This window comes from Columba livia, chromosome 5 (genome assembly GCF_036013475.1).
Source record: "Columba livia isolate bColLiv1 breed racing homer chromosome 5, bColLiv1.pat.W.v2, whole genome shotgun sequence".
Taxonomy (NCBI): Eukaryota; Metazoa; Chordata; class Aves; order Columbiformes; family Columbidae; genus Columba; species Columba livia.
In genome coordinates this window covers 19,165,098-19,184,385 of record NC_088606.1, presented here as the reverse complement: position 1 = coordinate 19,184,385, position 19,288 = coordinate 19,165,098, and the positions used below count along the sequence as shown (strand labels likewise).

Sequence of the window (19,288 nt, the reverse complement as noted above, 5' to 3'; positions counted from 1 at the left end):
ACGGCTACTTGGTCATGCCCAGTGCTTAATTCTTGAGCAGTGACTTGTCCTGCTTGCCCAGCGCCCCCGTGTGAGACCTCCAGTTGCTGTAAATACCGCTGTGGATGGAGATGATACTACCAGCATGATAGAGGTAACTGATTTGCTTCCAGTTAGATATATTGTCACAGACTATTAATTTTACTGCAGCCTCATTTGAAGGCAGTGGTAAAGCAGCAGGGCAAGCAAACAGCTACCCCTTGTCTGCACGGGAGCACTAAATGCTCAGGCAATTAGGCTTCTTGTTCACCAGATTTAAGCAGTCCTCTGTTTTCGTGTTTATTTACACTCCAGCTTGTCTGTGTGAAACGTGTCTAAGAGGTCAGACACAGGTTAAGTCGGAGGGCTCCCTTTGCAAATAGCTGTGAAAACAGAGATAAGAAAAAACGGTGAAAGGTACTTAGTACCCAGATTTTGTGTTTGAGGCAGTGAACCTGCCACCACCGAGGGTATGGTTCAGTTGCCTGAACTGAAGCCAAACAGGGTAGTGAGGAAGAAGAAAGGAGGATTGAGACGTGACTTTTCAGCAGCAGAGATGTATCCTGACACGGTACCTGGGAATCGGTTGATGATTCTCTTCCAAGTCATTTAACAAGTGGAATAATTTCAAGGCTGTGATTTTGTTCTCATTCACATCAGCATTCATCAACCTCCATCCAGCCCACTGGAGGTAATGGCATCTAGCTTGACTGAGGTTCAGGAAAGCCCTCCAGGAGGCTTTTCAATACCATTTAACTCTGCTGCCTGGGTGAGGAAGGCACACAAGGCTGCTGGGCCCTGGGTGTCCAGTAGCAGCGCCGGTGCTGGGACGGTGGCAGCGCTGGCACAGAACAGGCAGCCACAATGCTTTAGAGTAGGCAAAATGCTCTAAAAAGAAATAAAAGCACTAGTAGAGGCAAAGCCACGTTGGCTTCCTACACCAGATGCCAAGAACTTGCTTCTCCCCGGTGGTTTCCCCGTGGCTCCCGGGTGCCTCAGGCACCACCAGAATGTCCCACGCCATCGGCGTCTCCTCCTCGGCAGCCAGCGGGAGATTTCCTTTCCCTCCCCCACTACCTTGCTAGCGAAGCTCAGCAGTTCAGAATGGCTGACTGAACACTGTTCGCAGCCTTTGAGACAATATTCCCCGCATCCATGGAGGTTTTTTTGCATGGTGGCTCACCAGCTGGATCTCAGTGCGGGCATGGATCGTGCCCACAGTGGTGCCAGCAGGGAGCCGGCGGTGGCCACCAGGAACAGGAGTGGGGTCTCTTCTCCTGACTGATGATCTGCTGCTTACAGTGCTGTAATACACAAAGCCAGTTGTATTTGATTACACCCCAGGCAGCGTGGCTTCTGTAACTGAGGCGGTGAACGGACTAGGTTGGAATAAGCAAGTGTATTAATTAGTATGCTGATAGCAGAATAAAGCTATTTTTAAAATCACTGAACAACACTGCTCTTTACTATGATTGCAGAGATTATGTAAGATGATGATTAAAATCAGGTCCCTGCATCACAGACCGACCCATGTTTCAGAGAGGCGACAACCGTGCTGCAAAGGAATGAGAGGAGACTGTATTATTTTAAAAGGTTCTCTGTTTGCCTGTCATAATTAAGGGCAAAGCAGCCGTGTCCTCAGCCTCTTCATTGTCATCCTAACTCATCCTGCCTTTTCTATTGTATTTTGTCAATAAGCCATTTGTTTTTTACGACTGGGAGTGTACACATGGAAATGTCATCTCAGGAGGAATCGCTGCGTCATCCAGCAATATAGAGGGTGTCCCCAGCGCACAACTTCTGACTCTGGAGGTGCACCTAGCAAAAGTGGTTTCCTCCTATTTTTTGATGGAATAACATCATTCATTTTAAAAAGCAGGAAAAGAAAAATGTCTGTGATATCTTTTTACATTGTCCAGCTGATTGAAAACAGATCACAAGAAGTTGTGTCTCAGCAGCATCAAGAAACTGCATTTCAGAACCAAGCTACAAAAAAGATGCTGTTGTTTCAATGACAGTTACTTGGGAAAAGCCTCTAGAAATTGATTGTCATTAAAGACCTGGAGAGAACATCACTTATGATGATAAGCAGAGATTTTAAAATTTTGTGTGTACAGTCTCCTTCACTGTAATGCTCAGATTGCCATATATACACAACCATTATTTGATTTCATACACCACAGTGAAAAGCAGCACTGCTGATCAAATATAAAGCAGCAACCAATCCCAATGCAAATAGAAATATAAACAAAACCTGCAGATTTATAGGCAATCAAAATTATGTCAAACACCATAAGATTAAAAGCAGAGTGTGTTTGTTATTAATTCTGACAGATATTTGCTGCAGAGTGTTTTCCATGGAGTTTCTTACCATTGTTAATCATCTGTATTTTACAATTAAGTTTAAAAACTCTTTAATTATCTCGTGTGGATTGAACATGCCCAGTCAAAGCACATCACACTGTTAAAGCTGAAGATTTATTCCTTTATGATATTTCTTTAAGAAGCAGACATCACAGAAACAACTGTTATTTGATTTCCTGGCATAACACAGGATCTGGAGTACGTAGAGCAAAGCCTTTTGTCGTTACTTACACTCTTTTTTGTTCTAGGCAACTTCACCAGACAGTGTGCACAAGGGTCGAATGCAGCCTCTGTACAGGGGAGTCCGTGGTAACAGATGTTGTGGTCTAAAGAAAGGAAGTTAACCTGCAGGCCCTACAGACTTGGGCACTTTGTGTGTACCTGTTTGGTGCGAGGCACCCGTTAGGTACCTGCTCCCGCAAACCAGCGGGTGTGCCTGGGGACCCACGGTTTCTCCAGAGTGCCATGGCCCGGTGATGTCTGCTGTGCTGGCTCGTGTTGGGGTCCCAAAGCCTCGTCCCTCCGGCCGCAGGGCGCAGCGAGGAGGCTGCAGGGGCGCCCGGGTGGGGACGTGCAGTGGATCTGCTGCTCAGTGGGAACCACCTTGTCTGTGCTCCCTGTAGCCAGAGTTTGTCGTGTAAATGCTCACAGTCCTGTGGATGGCGTGCATCACACACTTACACAGCCCCGTACATACACAACCATGTCTGTTTCTACACTGTGAGGAGGGGCAGGAGCCCCACCATTGCACAGCACCTTGGACTGCTAAAAGCGAGGTGTGCAAGGGGCTGGAGCACACAGCAGCCACCCGGGGCGGGCGCCTGTACCAGGGGTGGGCACCTCAGCCATGCGGGTGGGCTGGAGCTCTCGCTCAGCCCCGGGCAGCCCCCGGGGGCTGCAGCCCAGAGCGCAGACATGCCACCTGCCCCTCGGGTTTCCTCAGATACCACCGCCGCCGTGGCTGAGCTGCTGAGGGACCGAGGTGCTGCGGTGGCCAGGAGGGACCAGATTTCGGTACAGGGGTGGCAGCATCACCCATGTGGAAGCTGGTCAGGAGCCACCCTGCGCCATTCACAGCTGGTAGCCAGCTGAGGGCGAGAACAGGGAGGCAGCCACTGGGCACCACTGCTAGGTGTGTTTAGTGAAGGAACCAGCAAGTGGAGGGGCTGCTGGAAGCCCACTTGATGTCACAAGGGTCTGTGTGCCCTGAGGGACTGCAACCCATGGGCCAGCCATGCTGGAGCAGGGGCACCCTGACAAAAGAGCAGCAGAAAGAGCCGGTGCATGAATCACTCCAGCTGCTCACGCTGCCCACAGCTTGCCAGAGACGTTTTGACAAACTGAGCGTAATCTGTGGTAGAAAGAAGGGCATTGAGGCTGGAAAGGAGGCAGGACAGGTATTTGTATATGTGGTTGGTTGATTGTGTCCTTTCTAAATACCCAAAAGAGCCATCAGAAGACTGTGTTAATAGGTAATGAAGTAAAACTTGCAACTTGAGACTGTTCAGCTGGTGATGGGCAAATTGCAAGGATGCACAAAAAGCCAGTAGCACAACTGGGATTCAATCTCTCTCACTGATCTAAACAGTTTAAGGTCCTCATGTAATACCCTACGCTGAAACAAGCCCAAGCCCAGTGTCTTGGCACACTTGCTGACGGGCATATAAAGGCTAAAATGTTTTCTGTGGAGTCTGTGCATCTCCCTGCTTCTCTACACGTCACTATGGATCCATCCACAGACTCTGCTGCGTGACACTTGCTTAACTGACAGCGGGTGGGAGGGGGGATCCATTAGAGGAAGACAGTCCAGAGCACAGTTAAGTGTTTTTCCTTCTCACCAGTCTCCTCACATCTCATCTCCTTGGCCGAGTTTTCTTCTCTCCTCTTTGTTCCACTGCAGCAGCAAGGGATGCTAAAGGGTAGGTTACAAACTGAAACTTCGTCAGCAATACACTGAACTATCAGTTGCCTGATCAGATAGTGGGGCTGGGCACTTTCATGCTGTATCTCAGACATGGATTTCTTCTGCCCCGCTCTCCCCTAGGACCTGTTTCCATCCATCTTGTCCCTCAGATGCCACTGCGGTGGTCTCCAGTACCAACCGCTCGGGATGGCATGGACACAAGTGAGGGGGACACTTCTGTAGCTCCAGGTCCGCTGGAGTTCCAGCTCCAGCAGCCGTACGTTCTCACTGCACAGCTGAGAAACCACCCTCCCCTGCTCCACCCGTGTCTCAGACCAGCAGTGGGAAAGATTTCAGTTTGACAGAACAAAGGGTCTGTTTTTATTCTCAATCCTTTAGAAGTTTAATCTATAGATACATAGGGCTGTTCGTAGAACACTTTCAACCCGCAGTGTCTGGGGAATGCTTTTATTTATCAGATTCTGCTATTCAGTTTAACTGGAGAAAGCTATGAGGCAACTACATTTTTTTAATGCCCTCTATTATTCGCTCTCTTAAGAAATGACTTTGGCAGTGTTTTCTTCAACTCTGGGCTTAGGCTGGATTGCCGGATCTACACAGAGGCACGGAACAGGCTGGTTATTAGCCCTGGTGAACAATGAGCACTTGAGTCCTGCAGCAGCCCCAGGTGACCGGGGGAAGCTCCAGGTCCCTGAAGAGCAGGATTCCTCCTTGGTGGTTATGATGGAGTCAGTTTAGGCAACAGGCTTTGAAGCTCTCAGCTCTACAGGATTTCCTCCTGCAAACAGTCCCTTCGTGCTGACAGGTAAGGGAGTAACGTGGCAGAAGGATTCAGAGTTCTGGTGCTGCAGAAGCCAGAATAAAGCCTGGGGAGGGCTGATGCAAAAATGAGAAAGCCATGTTTTCTAGGATGCTATATATATACCACTAGACATGTCTTATTACTGAATCTCTTCTTATTGTTGCCAATTTAAAAAATAAGATTGAATTCCCAGTGAAATAATCCTTGTTTCCAGGCTGCAAAACTCATGAGAAAGGAAGATCAAGCCCTAACTCAACAGCAATTCAGTATGTCTGGCCATTTGCAGATGGCAGCAAATTAACATGAGTTGATACCTACTGCAGTGCAAACACAGGTAACATCCCACAGGGGCTACAATTGTTTAATAATGAAGGAATTAATTGGTAAAAAAAAAAATCACTGTGTTCCTCCTCAACATCTGGGCATATTTTGAAGCCAATATTCACACAACTACAATTGTTCAATTGATGCAACTCAGTAATTTTTATTGCAACTGGAAGACAATACATCACAGAAACTTTATGGTAGGTTTTGGGAAAGTGTTATTTACAATAATAATTGATGAAATAGTTTGTCTTTGGCAATATGATTACACATCAAGAAAATGTAAAATGCAAGTATGCCTCTAAATCAACATTTTCATATTTCCTAAAGATCAGCTGATTGCACTTGCCTTCGGACTGCTCATTTAGGTAAACACAAATACAACTTAACATCACTGTTCATTCCCCATCACAGTTCGTATTTTAATATTGATGAAATTGGCAGTTTCAGACGCCAAGTACAGGAAAAGTATTGGCTTATCACTGTACTAAATTAACTAATTGGCCAGTTAAGGTCCTGTGAACCTTAAGCACTGATACTAAATCTCTTGGTCTTTTGATTGCTTTATCACTTTTTTTTTTTTTTCTGTAAAACAAAATATTTCAGAACTTACAGATCAGAGTATAAAAAAATGTACAAGTCCATAATGCTTTTCACACACAAATCATTCCCCCCAACATTTTACATCATGGCAGTTTTAAGTAGTGAGTGTGAATGATGCAGGCATGGAACTGGTTATCAAATACAGGTTATGACTTTCGGTTGTTGTCCCACACACATACTCAGGAAATGTACAATGCTCTAGCAACTTAAAAATGTTCTCAAGTTCAATGTCATCTGAATGAAAAAAAGAAAGCCTTGGGATTTCAGGCCAGAGTAAACAGAGAAAGAAGATTCCCATTTCTAGATGATGCCATCCCAGAATCCAGCAGGTAATTTTAGCATCCAATAAAATCGGTTCTAGCACTAAGGGCCAGCACAAGCTGTCATGTGTCCCTTAAACCCTCAGAGGATGAGCTCTCGTAACTGCTGGCCTGATCCAAAGCCCAACGAAATCAACTGAAAGTAAAGAACTGACACAAAACTCCCTTCCACTGACTGTGAAAGGATGTCACATCAGGTTGATTTCCCCCTCTTTGCAAAAGGAAATGTGATACAGTAGAAAAAACACTATATAGCTTCAGATAAATATACCTTGTTTCAATGCTAAAACAAAACAAAACCCAAACTCCCCAAACCAGGAAAGGCTACTTATTAGAACTCAAAAGTGACCTTTAAATCATTTCTGGTTTTAAATGTACACCAGCAAAATACAGCACCATAGACACATTAGGTTGAGACTGTTTTTGGTCAGTGAAGCTAGTACTTGTTTGCTGAACTGTGGAAGAATTAGAAGGTCATGTACATGATCAAAGATAAAGCAACCCAGCTGACAAGTCTCCGCTTAATTCAAGAATAACCAGTACTAAAAATTAAAATGCAAAAATAAAAACCCCTAATAAACCACCATCAATTAATAGTTTCTAAATAAAAGGGGATTAACAGATGAATTCACAAATGTATGCAGATTTATACAGAACACCGAATGTTGTGTGTAAATCCTGATAAACTCCACCTCAAAACAGAAACACACAAAAAGTATAGTTTGACTTACACATCCCATTTGAAAGGAAAAGAGACATCATTACAACTTGGAAACTGTGCTAACTGCAATATAAACCAAACAGAAATTCAGAGTTTGGCAGATAACTAAGAAGAGGGTTATCACTTAGATTATATAGCAAAGTGTTGATGTATATTACATAGAGTAGTATAAATAATAAAAAAGTATTATTTAAATTAGATCACAGTGCTGCATTATGTGCATAACAGTGTTTGATATATTACTGGAGGGCTGTGAAGAACACTACTAAAACTTAACTGGTCAGACGGTCAACACTGATATTCTTTTACAATCAGGAGGATGTACGGTTCAAATGCTCTTTCGTCGGCAAAGTCAAGAAAACATCTCAAAATGTTTCCTTATAAAATATGCCAGTGAGCTATTCAGGCAGTAGTGACACACCTGAAGGAGCTGGGTTTGCATTCTCCATGAAGTGAAGTAAATTGCATTGCATCTCAAATTGAAAACGCCTTCTTTCGATAGTTATATTCTGATCCAGGAGCACAGGAGTGCAATGCTCTCAGAAATGCCTAGGGCTAGATTCAACGAAAAATGGTAGCAATAATAACAGTGAAAGAGTAAAGATTTCCAGGAGCACGTGGGTGTCTATAGCTCCACTGACTGAAACGGAGATCAGACACCTCCAGGTTCCAGAAAACCTCAGATTGCATCTGTCCACATCTGTAGATGCGTTTGGAGCCAAAATCTCAGTGAAAATCAATTACGGCCACCAAGAAAATGGGACAAAGCCGTGTTTTGGTTATCCCTGGTACCATTTGGTATACGATTTAGGATTTCATTCTCTGCTAAAGTACGTTAATGTAACTCTACCTCACTCCAGTGAAGAATGCAGCCCCCAGAGCTCCTCTGTATCTTTTCCAAAGGTAGACAGCAATTCAGGCCAACTCGGGGAGCCAGTGCAACTCCTCAGGGCTTCCCCTCTCCCCTTCAGGCAACAGAGGAGCCGTAATACAGACCTCAATGCAAATTGCCATGGAGAAGAGAACAGAGTCACAGGATGGTTCTCTAGTCCCACAAGGCACACCTCACCCCCACATCAGGCTTTTCAGCTGTAGAACCCTGTGATCTCGGTAGAACTACTGCTGGTTTTGCCAGGGCAAGATCAGAATCAAACTGCTTTCAGAAACAGCTATGGGGTGAGACATTAAAGCTGTTCAAGACCTGCACCTGAATTTTTAAATGCAGGCAAAATCTGCATCAAAACGCAGTAGGACACCCGATGGCTTGCAGAACACAAGCACGAGCGGCACATTTCCCCTCCCTGCAGACGCCGGTGAAACCTGCGTGTGGCAGCAACTCTGGCCTGCAGGAGCTTCTTTCCGCAACAGGCCCGTTTCAAAGGAACCCGCCGTGAAGTCCAGAGACCACTGCAGTTCCCACCTACGTGAAACTTGCCACTGAATGCCTGCTGACCTACCGGGATTCCCCTGGCCCTCACCTGTCTTGGGGAAACGCTAATTTGGCAATACTGAGAGAGTAAGGAAAATGGAAAGTCGGAGATTTGATGACTTCTCACCCCCAAATGGCTTAGTACGGAAAGCAAACAAAGCAAAACCAAACCACCTCATGTCTGGCAACTGAGAGAGTTCATAATACAGTGCAATTACCACTCTGTTCTGGCATGATTCAGTCAAAGTAGAGACAAATAGATTGAAAGCCTGACATTGTATTTTTTGGAAAACAATCGGTCTAAATTCTTCTAAAAAAGATAACTACTCCGATGGAGTAGAACCAATTCTGCTGTTGTCAGCCAGGCACAAAAGTAGTTCAAAAGGTGACTCCTAAATATTTTATACAAATCCAAACGATGTACTTCTCCTCCACAGAGTAAGGGTTAATAAGGACAAGTAGTTTTTAAATTCCAGAAATAATCTGTTGATGGCATTAGCCCTCAGCCAAACTGCTGGTTCCTGAACATAACTTTGTAAACTCCTCCTGAATAATACCTCCTCAGCAGATCAGACTAGGAGCAACAAGTTTTACATGAAAACAGATGCTTGCCAACATTTTAGGTTTACCAGCAAGTATATAAAGGAATTGTTGAAGTCTTAGATATATTTCATATATGTTTATATATATAAAGATAACCTGCCTAATTAGATACTTATGCAAAATGACTGTTTTCTAAGGTGAGGAATACTAGTGGTAATTATATATTTAGCCACCAAGAGTCCACAGTAACGAATGGTACTTGTTGTTCAGCAGATCCTGGTCTCATTTGCACTGACACGCTGATCCAGTGCTCTGGAATTAGTGTCATGACTGTGGACAGAATCTGGCCACTGGCACACAACCCCATCGCTTCCTCTGGAGCACAGAGATGGCTGAGCCACAGTTTGAGTGTATTTTCTGCCACTAAACTTGACTTTTCAATGTTGCCTTTTGATAAATATTAAACCACTCCCAAACTGGTACAACTACGCATTAATGAGCAACGATGGTGGTAAACTGATACCGTAGTATTTTAAATTGCTTTCTGCAAAGTCTGTAAAAGATGAAGGACCAAGTCTTCACGTGCAGGGGGTGTATGGTTCACCACCTGCAGACTCTGGCTGTAGGGAGTGTGGATCTGGGAAGAAGCCGATTAACCCAGTCCAGTCACACAAGGGAAAAGCTGTGGCTCACTCACCTCTGCGCTACTTGCCCAAGGGACTGGTCCTTCCCGTCTTCCCCAACTTGATCTTAAGGGCTGCAGGAACCCAACAGAAGTTAGTATCCATGTACTCCCGACTTAACTAAAGCTGCGAATCAGCCCTGCATGCATCAGCCCAGCAAACTGAGGGGGACTCAGGGCTGTTCCCTGCACTGTCCTTGGCTCTCTCAGTCCTTCCCTGTACAGCTGGCAGATGTGCTGGGCTCCAGCAGCTGTCAGGCAGCTCCGGGACAGGCTGGGTGAGACGGGAGGAGAGGCGACGTTTGGCTGTGCTGCCCCCCCACTGTGGCCCCGTTCTATACATGACAAAATGCCTGCGCAGCACAGAACAGGTCTGGACCAGCATCCCCTTCAATCCTTCCACCTCCTAATTGAATCCACACCACAGGCATCTCCACATGCCATTTTTAGTTCACTCCACTGAGTAGGAAATCAAACCCTTCTCTAACTCACTCTTCATAAACTAGATCCGTCTTGGTGAAACTGCTGCCTGAAATGGCTGTTAGGGATAAACACAAACCTACATTCTTTTTTAGGAAACAGACCGTTTCATTCTGTGGTTAGTTCCTGGGATCTCCTTCTTGTCTCTAGGATATTCTAAGTACACAACTCTTATGCCAAATTCATGAATCCAGGTGAGAGAGACTGTCTTATTTATTTCACAGCATCCCTCTGCTGTAGGGATCTCCAACTGAACAGTTGCCATTACCAGGAGAGTAGCACTATACCTGAATCACACTCTGTAACACTTTTGTCTCTGGACACCTCAGTAAGGCTCTTTACTAACTTCATTTTCTCATGGCAAATTAGCAAAGCTATTTTCTTGTCTACTTATTCCTGAATCAAATCAGAGAGTTCTCCTCAATTAACCTCCCGTTATTCTCTTGATTCTGTCATACACACTCACTACTAAATTTGCCCTCAGATTATTGCGTCATGTTACACATGTACAGACGAAGAAAGGACACACTTATACTTTTTTTCTTTTTTTTTTTCTTTTTTTAAACAGAAGTAGGGAGAGAGGGGCTGAATGTGCAGACAAGGCAGTATAATTCAACCATCCAAGCCCTACCAGAGCATGAAGATTTTATTTTTTAATATTGCAGAGTAAGTTCCCCAACAGTCAGTGTTTGTCCCTGAAGAAGGTTAAACCTTAAACACCTGCTTCAAAAAAACCCCAACAACAACAAAAAAGAACCAAAACCAAAACAAAACAAACAAAAAAATGAAACCCAAAAAAACAAACTCTAAGCCTAAGGGCTTAAAAATTAGAGGCATAGCCTTTTTCTCTATTTTCTATATTTATATGAAAATAATTCATGCTTCATGCTAAATACATTATTTACCTTACAAGAACTTTGTCATCTTTGAATTAAAAAAATTGTTTGCTTTTTGTATTCTCCCCCTCCCAAAAGGAATCCATGAAATGTGGATCAAGTTTCTTCTGCTGGCTACGCTGGTTGAATCTGGAAATCTGCTGTCGTTTTTGCACAGACGAGTCCTGGCTGGCAGTGACTGCACACTCACTACTGAGGGCAGTCTAAGAGCTCTTGTCTTGAACTTCTGAATTTTACTGCTCACCAATACCCTTTCCTTTTACTTTTAAATACAGAACACTATTAATGGCAGGTTTTGTAGCTTTGTTTCCCCAGTTAGATCACGGATTTGATCCACAGAAAAAGATTCTGGTGTATTTCGTTAGTATCTGTTGTAATTTCTTAGACTTGATTGCTTTTCACTCAGGCAGTTTAGAAGACATAGCTTGTTTTTCCCTATGACTATTATTTTTTGCACGCGGTGCCAATCTTCGGGCTTATGGCTTTTTGAACATTCTATTAATTTAATATAGAAGACAGAATTCAATGATTAACGATGCTACTAACAGTGCCCCCCTCCCATTTCTTCTTGTTATTTCATTGAAACCCATTGCATACATAGTTCAAACTTCCCCAAACTTAAAGTTATCGGTCTTCACATTATAAGCCACATATAATAGTACATGAAGCACTACAAGTGCGTTACTGTTTGCGCGGTTGCCACCAGTGGCCGTTCAAAGACTTCTATGGCACAACGTATCCAAGTGCCACTAGATGGTTCTTGGTTTGGTGCTGAGAAGTACGTGCCTCCTCTTTCCCCAAATCTCTTTATTCACATTCACTTCTAACCCAATTATAAGGCCATTAAAAACAATTCTTAAGGGCCAGGCCTGAATGATTACTAAATTATGCACAGCTCTTCTAGTATAAGAGGGATTTCCAAATGCCCAATTTGATGTCACTGCGTATTCAACCATGCATTTTTGATAGGCCGGAGAAAGCAATGGCGATTTTGGCTTTTTTTTTTTGTTAACTTTTTGTCTTCAGGTAATGAAAAGCTTTTGTAAATTAGCTGAGTGTCAGTATGAGTTCTATGGCTTCAATCTCCTTTAAAAATAAAAATCTTAAGGGTCAAAAAAAAAAAAAAAGAAAAAAAGAAAGAAACAAAACAAAAACAAATAGAAAGAAAAACAAAAAAGGAAAAAATTGCTGATATTGCCACAAATTATTAGAATTCACCTGACGTGCTGAAACAAAACTTTGTAAGTTCAAACAAATCATTGATTTGTTCTAATTTTTTGTGGTTTCCTTTTGCTCTTTCTGCCCCTTTGCCGTCCGATTGGTGATGTTGTTCAAACAGGATCGGATTCCTGCTAAATGCAGGAGTGATCCCGCCGCTTCTTTCATCTCCTCATCATCACTCTCAGGGGGCTTTTCCGTACGTCTCTTTTTAAGAGGCAGTGTGTCACTTGGTACTTTTTTCGCCTTCATCAAATGTTGCCTTTTCTTGTGCTGGGACGCATAACCACTGTCAGCTAAAGAATCCTTGGTCTCCTTCCGATTCTGCTTTTTGTCCTCCTCTTCTGTCTCACTATGGCTCTCGTGGCTCTGGAAGCTAACTTCACTTCCTTCACTGCTGTCTTGGCTGCCTTTCGTTGCAAATTCATACTGGTCGTCAGCAGAAGAGGAGGAAACGGAGTCACTGGCAGGTGATGTGCTCCTGTGGTTGGAAGATTTGGCACTGCTGTAGTTGTGATCCTCCTTCGGGTCACCGCTGACAACCGGAGAGCCGCAGGACTGCTCGCTTTCTGTCCGCATCCGGCAGTTGGTTATTCCATTCCTGCAAAAACAAAGGGAAGCAGACTTAGAAGCCACAGAGATGTGATCCTGCCTCAGTGCAAAAGATGGTAAAGCCAACTGACAGGTAATCTAAAATTACAACTATTAAAATAATGTCCATGCAAGCTGGTTTCAAAGCCTGACTCAAATTGCTTGTGGGTTGGACTCCAGACAAACAAGCCAAAGGACAGCACAAGAGGTAGGAGCAAGCAGGGGATGGTTACGTTAAACCATGTCAGACAGTCCTGATTTATGTTTCAACTAATAGTTTACAACTCAAAAAAAAAGAAGATGACCCTCGCCCTTATTTTATTTACTGGATATTAAATAAACTCTGATGAGTTGCCTAAGTATCCTCTCCCTTTTCCCATTAAAATGACACTACCAATAACATGAGGAACAGACACGAGCTTTCTGGAGTACTTTGCCTCCTCTCAAGGACTCTTTGCTAGCTCTGGCCTTCCAGCGTGAGAGATGCTTCACCTGGAAGTAGCGCAGCTTCCATTTACGACTCTTTCCAACAGAAAGAGCAACTAAGCGTAAAAACCAGGTCCAGTCACATTTCTGATTGTGATCCCTTTATGAATAATCTTAAAAGCAATACAATCTTAAGCCACTAGCTGCCAATAAAATATTATGACGTGTTTAAAAACAAACAACAGAAAAAAATATCTAGTTTTGCTCTAGAAATTGTCATTTTACCCTTTGTTTTTTTTTGGCACTCGGTGCTGTGGGAATTGTTGCAGCATGTTATCTTTAAAAAGTATGAGTGTTTCTTTCTACACTGACCTTACAACAGAGAATACAATGCTTGCAAGTCTGTTAAAGAAGGGACAGACCCTGTGCAGTGCTTAATTCCTGCTGAAAAAGAGGAGAGAAGGATTCTTATCACTGAGTAAAGGCATCATCATTGCTACCCGCCCGTTCACCAGCCTTGAACCTCTAGCAGTTAAAAAAAAGAAAACAAGCAGACTGTTTAGCACATGATGAACTGCTTTAAAATCTACTCTTGCCATCTTCATGCTATCACTAGAGTGCTTTTGCACTCGCACGGCAGCATTGGATTAAAACCTTTTCTTAAACGCATGCACTGAACATAAATATTTCTAAAGAGTAATGGCACAGTGTTGAGTCCAGAGCATTACTGCTCTCCCACTTAAAAAAATGGGAAAGTGCTTCAGGTTTCAGAGAATGGACCTCATGTCTGGTTTTGTTATAGAAGAAACTGTAGAGAGCTATCCATTTCTGAAAGGTAAGGCCGAAAGGTGGAAAATATAGGAGCGGTATATAATTTCAGAGTTCCTATTCATCTCAATGTTCTTGTCTGTAGAGCCTGCTGAAATAAGAAACAGGCTTTTGTGAATGGATGACAGGACAATGCTAGAAGGTAGCAAATAAACCAGTCATTCCAAATGTTCTTATTTACAGTATTTTCGAAGAAATCTATATAATAGAAGGCCCAGTTATTAGCAGAGACAGACTCTTGCCAACCTCTTTTGCTCAACAAAATTATTTTCCGCTAGATTTTTGAGTAGCTTTATGATCCATAAATTATATACAGAACCCAGAAGGAATACACAAAGCTCCTTCAATTATTAATAACTAAATGCAATGTCATTCATGATTGTGCAGCAAGCCAGCTGCATTTACTCTGTGATGGTTTGCCACTGCAGGGGTTGTCATCAGAGGATGCCAAATGCTTAAAAGAAGAAATCATCCATACTCAACTAGTTGTAAGGTGAATAGAGAACCAACTCCTTAAGAGCAGTCATTACAAGGAAGCATGTGATGCATTTTAAGTGACAGATTCTTCATTTTTAGGGTAAATTTACATTTAAAGATGTTAAAAATTATCATAAATTAGCATAAAATTAAAGTTACTTGATTTTACTAGGCAGCTAATAGTCAGAGCAATGTGGCTCAATAAAAATCACATGCTCTAATTTTCCATTAAAAAAGTAGCAATAGATTCTTGCTCCAAGGAAACAAACACAGGACAGAATAGGTGGGAACTCAAATGGGATTTCTACTGACTCAGTTATTAGCGAACGAGGCTTCTAACAGATGGGATTTACATCAAGATGCCCATTTTCGTGTTATTAGTTCCACTATCAGTTAGTTTGTACTGAGAGACTATCAATAAAAGGATAGTTCCACGGAGCAGAGCAATCATGTGCCAAAAAGACATCCCTCATTCTCCCCACTCTTGACTCTCTAGTTCTTGCTTTTACATAAAGGGGCTGTAATTTGGATTCAAAAGCTCTGTCCATGGGACCTACTCCAGCTCCCAATCCTTTCAAAAAAGCAAAAAATAGAATGAGAGGCCTGGGGGTCACAGAAGCAACATCCTGGGGGAAGGTGCATTACTGCGGGGTTAGCATCCCACAGGGCCAGACTGCCAACAGGGAGGATGACAATGGAAACCAGAAGACCACAGAAGAAAGCACTTTCAAAAAATGAGAGGAAAGGAAACACCAATATAGTTCAGAAGAAAAGCCTATGGTGGAACTGGTCAGGAAATGGATAGCAATTTCATCTCAGAAAAATCTTTGGTGTTCACTTACATTTTGAAAGATTTCCAACCAGTTCTGCTTGGGGAAATAAAAAAGGAAGAGAAAGCAGGTCAAGGAGAGAATTAGCAAAGTGTATCCACAGAAATGAGAATGAGTTATACAGGCAGAGTGTTTTAGGATATTCACAAGATTAAAAGTCACACTGAAAGTAAATGAATCTGATTCGTATCGTGATACACAATAGCTCCAACATAAGACATGAAGAAATACTTGATATTAGTAGATTAATTAAAGTTGAATAAACTAACATTACACCATTCATACTCTGCCTGTGCTGCTGTGACATTCTAAAGCTTTATATTGCTCTTATACAGCCACATACTCACTAAGAAATGAATTTGTGATCTACTTAGCTCCATCTAGATAACCAGTGGACAGAACTCCCCAGGGTCTCAGGGGACAGATTCTGGCCAGCTGAATCTATTTCTGCTCACAGTTCTGGTTGTAACTCTATAACTGTGTTACTGAAACAATAACAGATTTTTAAAACCGACATTTGCTCTGATGTTTGGATGATTTTTAAATTATAGAGGGAAAGAAAAGATATTTAAGAATTCTGTGCTTACCATAACAGTGAGGTGAAATTTATTACAATTTATACCTTATTTTTTCCCCATTTCTTTGTTCAGAACTTTCAAAATTTCCAGAAACTCATGTATTTTCAGAAGTTTTAAAGCAGTGGCTTACCCTTCAAGGAAGTCCATGGGAGCTCCTAAAGCTTTTCATCCTACTGGCATGGACCATTTTATTTGCTTGAGGGATCTTAACCATAGTTATACAGATAAAAGTACCATGCACAGATTCTTAAAGTATATTAATTTGGTGGTAGCACAGTGACACAACCCTCAAGCACTGTGGAGTAAGTTTGGACCTTTGAAAACCTGACTCTGTACCCACTGGTAATGGACAGGAGTTCTGCCACTAATGTCACCTGGAGCCAGATGTGACTCTCAGCAGCTGGATCTCAAACCAGTAGGGAAATAATGTCCTTTGCAGAGCATTGGTGCGTCTGCCTTTCAAAGGGGTCTTCCTCAGGATAAGACAAAAATCTCAGTCATTTTACCAGGGGTGGATGTATCTTCCTTAAATTTCTCTACTAGCTCTTTTAAAAAAAAGGTAATCACACTTCTGTTTGCAAAATGGCAACATGTTTTGCTGAAAAATACTTACTGTATTCCACACCAGAGACAGGTATATTTCTTTGATGAACAAAGCAAACCTATGTGGAGTCTAAATATCACCATATCTCTCTCTCATCCTTCTGGATGACAGATATTGTATACCCATAGGTGACAGTTTTTGTATGTAATTAGAAACACCCACTTAAAAGATGCAAAGAAAGCAGTACAGGTAAGATGGGTACATGCTAAAAAAACCCCCAACACTCTTTTTTGACTGTATAGTTAACATAATTTCAAAGGGAAATTCAGGACAGTAAGAACTTTCAGCTACAGGTAGTTGAACTGTTACTTAAAACTACTACGTACCAGCAGACAGGAGGGTAAGCAAGCATATGAAAAGTAAGTGGTGCTCACCTGCTGTGTGATGAGATTCTATCGGGGTTATTGAGTTAAAAGTCAACAACAAGTCAGTTACACTATTGACAGAAGCTCTTACAAGGGTATTTCACAGCAGAATTGTATGCAAAGGATCACAGTAAATTCGAGTCATGAACTGCCAGCAGAAAGAGCACTTTGTCAGTATCAACAGCTGATGCGAAGTTAAGACAAATGCAGCTCTCTGCATTTTGCAAAAAAGAATAATCAAGCCAGCCAGTGTTTCTGTCCTTTAGTCACTAAAGGATTCCTTCAGCTGTCATGGTTAACTCACGCAAAGCAACAAGGATGATTTGGGGGTTGTTACGCTGATCACGTCAGTAATAAGCAAGAACATGAAGAATATACAATTAAGAATTTATAAAAGGAAGTACCTACCAGTTCCTTTACCTAAGCAAAATTAATAATTCACAGATAATTTAAGTGTGTGACTTTACTTATGCTTTGGTATCTACACCGCACGTTACTTATGTTTGTTTTATTTAATCGCTGCCTGAATGGCTGCTTCAAGGGAGGAAAAATGAAGCAAAAATAAAGCCAGCATGAGAGATAAAGTCATGATAATGAAAGCTAGGCCTGAGGAATCATCTAGTAATTGCCCTATAAATTTAAAGTGAAAATAATAATAAATAACTATCTTCTGTCTTTGAATAAAGCTAGGCACAAAACTCATTCCTTTCACACCCCAGTGAACAGGAACTGCACAAGTAACTGTGGCACTACTAGAAGAACAACACATATTTTAAAATTTACTCATGATGAAGTGGGTGAAGGTTTGTTAACATCACATTTTGGGGTGTTTTGTTGTTTGTTTGTGGGTTTCTTTTGTGTTTGTCTTGGGTTTTTTTGTGTGTGTCTCCCCCCCCCCAATAAAGGAGGATCAGCAGCTCTGTCCATGCAGATGCGCTTGCTTTCTTTCAGAAAAGGGAACATTTTGTCTTGGAAGCTTGAGTGGAAAACTATTTTTACTTAGTGAAATTCCCCAGAAAGCTTGTGTTTGCAGTTTATAGATAATTGTGAAATTCCTGAGAAGCTACAAATGCTTGGTGAGAAATGAGAATTGAAAGAAAAAGGGAAAAACCCCAAATAATTTCCCATTCATTTTTATTTTTAATGTGCAATACTTAAAAAAAACAAAACCAAAAAACCACAAACCAAAACACATAAAGAATTTCTAACAAACACTACCAAACATAATTTGACCTATTATCAAGGCATAAGAGATAGATGAAGAAGTTTTGCCCAAGTTTTCAACTAGCCTGAAACAATAGCTTGGATTCATTCTGGGGAAATATGGGTTAAAAAAGGCAGTTCAGCAATGGAGTGCATGTTACCCTTCAACCTGACATTTCTGACACATCGACAAACAAAGAGAATGGCAAATCCAGTCAAAGCACCTTCACTGGGACCGGCTCTGCTTAGATCTTCCCAAATCCCAAAGGTTTTAGCTGCTCCTTAAGGTTGCCCACCAAGGTGGCTGCCAACTCTTCTGTCTGTTTCCCCTCCAGCTGCCACACAGCTGGTGAGATTCTCTGTGGAGTGTAACTCCACCAGCCTCACCTCAGAGGATCTGCCCACGGCAGGCAGGTGAGGCTTTGGCTCAGCAGGTGTCCTGCACCGTGGCAGGACGTGGACATAGACACAAACCATTCACCACTGTGGATAACCGAGGAAACAAAACATAATAAACATCACGGTGGAGGCTGTCTGCTGAATGCACCAAAATTGTAGTTCCAACAGCACTAATATTATATCAGCTTCCAAGCTCACGCTCTTCCAAAGGGCTGGTGAAACTGGTAACACCTTACTCATGTGGAAAGCGATTATCTACGATAGAGCTTCTTGCACCTTGCCCAGATACACATTGGCAGATGCACTGATCACTTTCTTAGAGACTCTGCCTACTAATGCAGACACAGAAGTTCTCGTAAGTAAACATTTCAAAGTTGTTTTCCAACGGAGGTACATAGTAAGAGCAAGAGCTCGCCTTCAAAGCACAGCCAACTCCTTGCTGCATATAAGGTACTACTGGCTTTGCCTGCTGTCATTTACTACCTTTGTTACTCACTCTTTCCTTTTCTACATATCCAGACTATCATTGCATTTGCTTTTAGATTCTCTCAAGAGAACTGTATGGGGATACGGTCTGCCAAAAATATGTATGATGGATCTCATGTTAGAGACATGCAACACGCTGTGCAGCTTTGAAGCGTTATTTTCTCCTGCTGTCTTCGG

The 19,288-nt window shown here is 42.4% G+C and overlaps 1 protein-coding gene across 10 annotated transcripts in view; it reads right to left on the bottom strand.

Annotated features, from left to right (window-relative positions):
- Positions 1 to 5,564: 5,564 nt before the first annotated feature.
- FOXN3 (forkhead box N3) overlaps positions 5,565 to 19,288 on the bottom strand; it is a 211,420-nt gene continuing 197,696 nt past the window's right edge. For 5 of the 10 annotated variants that reach the window (XM_065063701.1, XM_065063703.1, XM_065063700.1 and 2 more), the window contains 2 exons: positions 15,489 to 15,512; positions 5,565 to 12,925 (listed from right to left, as the gene is read on the bottom strand). In XM_065063701.1, the coding sequence (XP_064919773.1) occupies positions 12,376 to 12,925; positions 15,489 to 15,512 (574 nt within the window). In that variant the 3' untranslated portion in view covers positions 5,565 to 12,375. The remainder of the gene's footprint in view (positions 12,926 to 15,488; positions 15,513 to 19,288) is intronic. The other 5 variants (XM_065063706.1, XM_065063710.1, XM_065063704.1 and 2 more) reach the window with 1 other exon arrangement.